Source organism: Parasteatoda tepidariorum, chromosome 8 (genome assembly GCF_982258835.1).
Source record: "Parasteatoda tepidariorum strain Cologne lab strain chromosome 8, Ptep-v5.0, whole genome shotgun sequence".
NCBI classification, from domain to species: domain Eukaryota; kingdom Metazoa; phylum Arthropoda; class Arachnida; order Araneae; family Theridiidae; genus Parasteatoda; species Parasteatoda tepidariorum.
Window position 1 is genome coordinate 70,068,042 of NC_141762.1, and position 8,292 is coordinate 70,076,333.

The 8,292-nt window shown below is 27.5% G+C and overlaps 2 protein-coding genes across 2 annotated transcripts; both read right to left on the reverse strand.

The window, feature by feature from the left end:
- Positions 1-254: 254 nt before the first annotated feature.
- On the reverse strand, positions 255-1,004 carry LOC147806276 (uncharacterized). The gene has a single exon (XM_087149615.1). The coding sequence runs from the start codon at positions 1,002-1,004 to the stop codon at positions 255-257; it is 750 nt and encodes a 249-aa protein (XP_087005741.1).
- A 6,333-nt stretch (positions 1,005-7,337) lies between these two features.
- Positions 7,338-8,173, reverse strand: LOC147806277 (ADP-ribosylation factor-like protein 6). Its single transcript, XM_087169092.1, has one exon. The coding sequence runs from the start codon at positions 8,039-8,041 to the stop codon at positions 7,472-7,474; it is 570 nt and encodes a 189-aa protein (XP_087025218.1). The 5' UTR covers positions 8,042-8,173; the 3' UTR covers positions 7,338-7,471.
- Between the last annotated feature and the right edge of the window lie 119 nt (positions 8,174-8,292).

The window sequence follows — 8,292 nt, forward strand, 5'->3', positions numbered from 1 at the left end:
AAATTTACGACGTAAATTTAAACTTAGTGTTACCATTTTAACGCCATATGTTTTGATTGTTGTACCATTCGCGGAATATAATGTTATGTTATTTTCGCTGCTAATTTTAAAAGCGTGTCGCTTGTACGGTAAAACACAAACATCGCTACCGCTATCCACTAGATATGTTAATTTTGAAACAGGGTCAGATACAAAAAGGCGACTTTTATTATCGGGTTTGAAATCACATTGCGCCAGAGTATGTGATTTCTTCTCTAGTTTTCCTGTTTTTTAAACTTGCAAGGGGACTTACAGCGTTTCGCTGCATCTCCGAATTTAAAATGATACCAACACTGATCATACTTTTTGGGTGTTTGTGAGCGATTACGCTGGCGAAAAGAATTGTTGCGTTCGCGATTTCGGGAAAGGCGTTCAACTTGTTTAGTAAGTTCCGCTATTTGTGTTCGCAATTCACTCATCTCAGAAGATGGATTTGAGCAACGTACTGCGTCGACATTACCGCCTGTGGTTTCATGAATTTTGTCCGCCATTACTGCGAGCTTTTCTGTATTATCGTCAGAGACTGAAAGTATCGCCTGCACTTGATTGGGCAAACGCTGAAGCCAGAGCGTTTTTAGCACATCCTCGCTAAGAATTTTGTCTGCTAGTTGTTTCATTTTCCGCAATAAATGTGAAGGTTTGTCCTCTCCTAAGGTCAATTCCGAAAGTACCGCTTTTATTCGTCTTTGTTCGGAGTCCGAAAATTCATTAATCAACCGCGATTTGAGGGCTGAATACTTCTCCGTGGCTGGCGGTGAGAGCACGATATCGCTAACATAACTCAAGATGTCGGAGGCTAGGGCCGATACCACGCAATAAAACTTCGTATCATGTTGAGTTATGCCGGATACCATAAACTGTGCTTCTATATTAGCGAACCAAAGTACGGCGTGTTTGTCCCAAAAGGGAGGTAATTTTAACCCTACTCTGCTAACCTGCGTTTGCTGAGTATCGTTGTTCGGCATGGTAAAGCTCAAATAACTGATAAGAAAATGGACAAATATAAGGTCTTACCTTGTATTGGAGAGGCTTTTGGCGATGGATCAACCAATCATCAGGCGGAGAATATCAGGCATGCTAAATTATCCATTCGTGCACGAAATGAAGATTTATTTGGTAGTTTAAGAACCGTGTCAGTTCATTGAAAGTTTCTACACGTGAAAGATTTCAATTAAATAAAGGATGTAACGAGATCTTCTGTCGCTACTGCATGCTTAAAAATTTTTTTTCAAGGGTCACCACTACAGGTTCAGACCCGAACACGAAGTCCAATCCTGTCTTTAATGCAGCAGAAATGAAATAATAGTTATTCCAAAATATTACATTTTAATGTAATTAAAATAAAATAATTAAAGGTTACATGAAATAAAAAAACATATCTCGCTGACGATCGCGAGTGAGAAAAAAATCAGATGAACAACATCTCGTGAACGAACTTGTGCGTGAATGTTTATATTTTAGCAAAACTACAGTTCACTTCAGTTCAAAGTTCGGAAGTGGAAGTTGAAGTAGCATAGTCTAATCTCACAACTGCGTCAGGGGGCAGTTGTTGTTTGGGAGTTTGACTCGGTAGTGAGGATACTGCAGCTTTATACATGTTGTGTGATGTATATCAAGTTGTATTCATCTATCATTAAAAGCAAGATTGTTTCACCTACCTGCAGTAGTATTATAAATTTAATCTAAACGTTTAGCTGGAATAAAAGCAATAAAGTTTTATTGATTAATTTTTCACCTTCTCTTTTATTTAAGATCTAAATTAAGATAATTATCTGATTCTTAAAGTAAAAAACTCTTCTAATTGATTAGTTGTTTCAGTATCAGTTTTGTAAACTGATCCCCAAAAATTTGGTATTTATCCATCTCTTGTCAAATTTAACCCGGTGAAGTCATTTATTTAATTATGATTATTATTGGTTAATTAAAGGTAAACCAAACTTAACTATTGAAATATGTGTTAAGCATTGTCATTCATAATAATTTTTATTATTAAAAACGAACAAAAATAATTTAAAATGACAGAAAAAAGTTAATAATATACTTTCTCACCACGAAAACCTTGTTTTTTAATGTATTAATTAACAATCAAGTGTTTTGCCATGCAACTACGTATAAAAGTGTAACACACTTTTTCAATTTGGCAAAATTTAAAAAGGAACTTTGAATGAAGATTACAGAAATATCACATTTGTCTACACTAGCACTCCTTTCCCTGTACACTATTAGAAATGCTGATATCAAAATTATCTTCAGGTCGTGGAGAAGAAAAAAATAACACTTCTTTAAACACATCTTCATTAAACTTCATAAAGAACACAAGTAAATAAGACTCAAATGGTATGAAATAATTCAAAATTCTCTTAACTTCATCTTAATTTTTATGTAAATAAAACAGAAAGTGCACTTTAAAAAGAAATAATTATGGCAAACTTCACTTTTAAAAATTTAATTCTATAAGAAAGTAAAATACAATAGATCAGTAATTAATGACTTTTAGTAAGTACGAAAACATTTCTGCACTATGAATTACATTAGTCTCTCTTTTTTTTTTATATATAAAATAAGTTTTAGCTATAAAACCTTTTTTTTAAGTAATACATAATGAAAGCAAGCCAAAATTAATAATTAAAAGATTAGTACTTATCTTAATAAAAGTTATGAGAAATAAAATTTGTAATATAAGTGTAAAGAAATCTATGTTCCTTGCCAACAAGTTTATGATCAACAAAAGTATCTAAAATATAATAGATGTATGCATTTAAATAAAACAAATAGTATAATTCTATGAGAAAACAGAAAATAAACATAATGCAAACAAAGAGTGATCAATAATTTTTCATACAAATTTTATGTACGAGTAAAGCTTTGATTTTCATATCACATTTTATGAAAAGGTTAAGGAAAATAAAATTCTAGTTAAACCAACAAGTTTTATATTCGTGGGATAGTCTATTGGCCATCTTTTCTTTTACATAATCACATAAGTATAGTGTTAAACCATCTGCCATAAAAGCAATTTATGTTTTTATGAAATATATTATTTAACATCAATGCAAAATATTTAATTTTTGCAGAGAAATTTCAGAACAATGGACGGATTGATGCTATACATTTTACAAAATATATCTCAAAATGTAAAAAAATTATTAAGTTTACATGAAGACAGTTTCAGACGTACGTATGTGTCATTTTTGATTTGTTAAACTAAAAACAGCACAGAATTTATTTCCATGATTAAATACATTTTTTTGTCAATAATGTAAAATTGATGCTTTTAAAGTTTTAAGTAAATAAATATATAAAACAGTTCAATTATTATACATTATACAAATGTATGATAAATCCTGTAACTAAAATCTTTTTAAGTGTCACACTTTTAAGAAATTGAACTTTTCAAAATTACATTTAGGTAAATAATACAATTTTTTAATTAATTTTATTTGGATATTTTGCATTCAATATGAATATACTAGATCTGCATATTGTGTGTGCACACGAAGCGAAAAAAGAATTCCACTCAAAGCTAACAAGGTGTATAAAATACTAGAGTTAAAGATTTAGCAAGTGTGCAATACCTTGTTATATAAAAATATACCAAAATATAAAATAACAATGTTACATATACATTATGACTAGTATGTGGATGCATATAAACACACATAACATATAATATTTAAATAAAGCACTAATATGAAAAATATTTTTAAAATGAACACTCCAGACTTAATAAAATTAAAAACTTGCAGTTAACACATAATCTGAATTAAAAAACATTCTGCAAGCAATTTATTGTGTTTAGTAAGTAGTTTCAACCTTTCTGTTTGCACCTAATTTTGATAAGATTTGTTTAAAAATTACCATTTTTTAAAAAGTGTTTTAATTATTATTAAATTTTACAGCGATTATTATATATATCAGCATATATTTCTTTAAATATAAGAGTTTTAAGGGTATAAAATTAGTTGTTGACATAATTTTCCGTTGTTGTATCCAAATTTTTTAAAATTGACAGTGGAGTAGAAAATGGAAATTTTGTCTGTTTTTTTTTTTATATTTTTATAATGAGTAATAATAAAAAACTTTGCAGGATAAAGGGAAATTTTCTACATACAAGGTTTGTATATATCCTGCATATCTGGAACACTGAAACTTTAAACTAAGTATTGTGGCAAAGAAAATTAAATAATCTGATATGTGTTTGATAAATTCAATTCAATTATTATTTCTTGCATTAATAAAAACATGTAGTTTTAAATATTAAGACTTTATTTAAAACAACAATATCTGTTTGAGAGTGTCCTGGAGTCAGATTATACTTCCCCTGTCTCTCATATTAGTTAATGGAGAGCTACATGAAAAATAATTTCCTGTAAGTCACTAAGAGTATTTTGAAATGGCTTTTGTTCTACAACAATCATTGATATGCCTTTTTTGGAACTTAGTTGCCAAATTTTAAGGTAAATTCAATTCAATAGCAAACTTTCATAAAATTTAATAAAGTTAAAACTTAAACAAATTAATACATAATAACTAAGTTTCTACATATTAGTATTTAAAAGTTAATTTTATTCATTAAATACATAAATAAATATTAGCAATTTATTCACTAAATACATTGTAATTAATGAAATGAAACAAAAACTATTTTAAAATATTAATTAGTGCTTAAGAAGGAATCGACTAAGGTATTAAGAATTACATAATTCTCTGTTAGAAGGGAGGTAGACTCTGGCTTCAGAACAACTTAAAGGGAATAATAATCATTAAATAATTATAATTCTTCGTACATTTATCCCAATTTTCTTGAATTTTAGCCTAATAGAATACTCGTGGAAAATAATTGAGATCTTACCGTGAAATTCAACTGGAAATTAATACTAGTACAAGAAATAAAAAATATCCCACAATTTTGAATTGAAGAATCTTTAAACATCTAAACTCTGCATAACAGAAAACACACTGTCGTGATATTGTGACATATTTATAGTTATTTTTAATTACCATGTCATGTTTAAGAGTAAATTGGAAAAAAATGTGTTCTTCAAAAGCAGTGCCATCTGTTTGCACCAGAAGATAAATTGGTAAAAAGTTAAAAAAGTATAACAGATCACAGTAAATAAATTATGCTTAAAAGTTTAAAAAAAATTATACACACCCTTAGCACCATTTTTTAGAGTATTTCTATTGTTTTATAAATTAAGATAATTAAAGTTTCATTATTTTATCTCAAGACATCAGAAACTCAAATTGATTTAAATAAAGTAACAGATAATTCAAGCTAAACTTAGAAACAACCACTGATCTTTTATTATTAAATACATAATGAAGAACAAATTAAAATATAGCAAATAGATATTTGAAAATTTAATGTTCTTCAATACATATAAAAAAACGCAAAATTAATTTAGTAAATAAAACTATGCCTTAATTTTTAAGATAAAATAAAATTCTTCATTTTATCATATGAAGTATGAAATGTTATTTGTACGTATTAACTTGAATATGGGAATATGAACTATAAGATAATTCAAAACAGCATGGGAGTCGGCAGGTCAACAATGATCCTTTTTTAGCTGCTCTCTTCAACTAAAAAACTATTCTTTGGAGTTTAATAAAAATATTATTTATCAGGATTGATTTGTCATTTTTGTGATGAATTATGCTAAAATAAGAAAAATAAATGTTTCTAATCAAGATTTTTCCACAAAAGAAAAAATTAATACATATAAATAAAACAATTTATGCATAACTATATTACATCAACAATGAGAACATAACATTTTTACTTAGTGATAAGTTTTTTAAGTAGTTAGTTAAATTTATATTTAAGTATCTCAGAAACAAAAGACAATGCTTTTGATATAGTTTAAATTGGGTTTTTACAAAACAGGATTTATATAAATTGCTTTTAGTACATTAAATAAATAATATTATGTAAAATAAATATAAAATGAAAATAGATAAATACAAATATAGATCACAACACTCAAATGGTAAAATTTAAAATAAATTTAAATGCTACTTAATTTTTACAAAAACATTTTACTGATCTAATATTTAATTCTACTTAAGCTTACTGACCAATTAAAAGAAAAATAATGCTCAGAAAATAGAAAAAAAAAGTAATATTTTTTACAAAGTATTTTACTATAAATCTACAATGACTAAATCTAATTACTCCGAACAGTAACTGATTACAACATGAAAATTGCACTTTCTTATGACTAGACAATCACATAAATTTGAAAATAATACTTTGGTTTTTAAGAAATAAGTATCACTGAAAATACATAACAATTATTAGCAACTCCATTTAAATTTATAATATGAATTCTAAATCATAAAATTAAGTATTTTTCATCCTCATAAAAATCAGTTTAATGCTCAAATTTATTTAGAACAAAGAATTCTAAATATAAGTTAATTAAAATGAATTGACTTATAAATATATAATTGGTTATTCATATCAAAAAAATTTCTCAAAATCCTGAACTGGACAATCACACTAATTTTAAGATAAGATTTCAGCACTTAATAAATAAGTCACAAAAAATATATCACCATAAAGAATTCTTGTTATAAGTTCATTAATTGGTAAAATATAAAACAAAAATAATTTATTATTTTGTCAATTAAAATATATTTTAAAGCTGATGATTATTTGGCAAAAAATGTTATAAATTATTTTTTGCCTTAGACCAAGTAGCAGATAGAGTTGGGAAAAAAAATCCTACTATTTCACAATTATAATTATTTTTAATCAAAATTATAAAATAAATTTCAAATAGTTTAGTATTCATATCATCACGAAAATAATTACAATGTCACCAAAAACTAATTTATTCAGAATACAAGGAATTTTTAAAATATTTTTTTTTATTGTGATATGTATTAAATAAAGCAAAATAATTTCATTTGGTATTTAGGCACTGAGAAAGGTTTTTGTGTATGGAAATGAAACTATAATATGTCCATTCCTGGGAATTCATTTGTGTTTCATTCATGATGCTTTTTTTTTTTAATTTACTTTATTCTACATAGCACAAAGTACAGCCTATCTCTTAAGGTATAAAATAGTCTTGACTTTCTTAGAAAATAAGGCCATTTAATAGTTATGCAAACATAAGTACATATTTTAAGCTACAATTATAAAAAGCATGCTCTAACTATAAATGTAATCGGTTATTTTTATCTCGCAAATTCATTATAATGATTATTTTTATCACATCAAAATAAGATAAATAATCATCATTGCTGAAATAAACTATTTAAAATAGTATATTTCTTAAAATTGATGCTAAGTAGCACTGATTGTGAGTGTTTTTAAAAAATATAGGCAAGTTGGATGGAAACATTATCATTTAGTTTTTTTACAACAAAGCTGATTAACATTAGTGTGGTGAATAGTTAACATATTATAACACTGATGCAATCAGTTTTTATTTTGAACTAAGGTGCGAAGTTGATCACTAAGCCATTCTACTCCTTCTGACAATCCTTCACCAGTAAGTGCATTGCTAGCACATATGTGCCAAGGTTTATTTTTCAAGCGATCTAGTCCCAATGCTTGGCTGACTTTAACACTTGACAATGCCTCACGAAGATCCATTTTGTTTGCAAAAAATAAAATCGGTGTGGTTTTATTTTTAATATCCTTGTGTTCCAGCATCATTTCTAGTTCATCTTTGGCTACAACCATTCTAAGAGCATCACTGCTATCAATAACGAAGATTATACCTTGTGCGTCTGGATAATAGTGTTCCCAAAGGTTTCTGTATCGGCCTTGCCCAGACATATCAAAAGCTGTGAAACTTAAGTTTTTCATTCGAAAACGATCAACGTTAAATCCAACAGTCGGAACGATTTCCATTGATTTCTGCTCTTCGGGTTTAAAATGATTTATAATCGTCGTTTTGCCGCTGTTGTCCAATCCAACAATAAGTACGTTGGCTTCTCGACGTTTGATGCCCAAAAAGTATGCCAACTTATCAAATAATCCCATTTCAATAATTATTCAAATGTATAATAAACGTGTTTCCCTTACTTTACTTAGTACTGATGTTAAATTATGAGAATCTTAATAACTGACACGAACCAAAACTTGTTAGCAAAGTAAATATAAACAAACCAGACAGCTTTGCAGAGTTTAGAGGCATATTTTTAAAATTTTAATTTGTCCTAATTTCGTTTGCTTTTTGTAAAAGACGCGTTAAATAATAGTATTCTACTCAAATAATCTAATAATAGTATTCT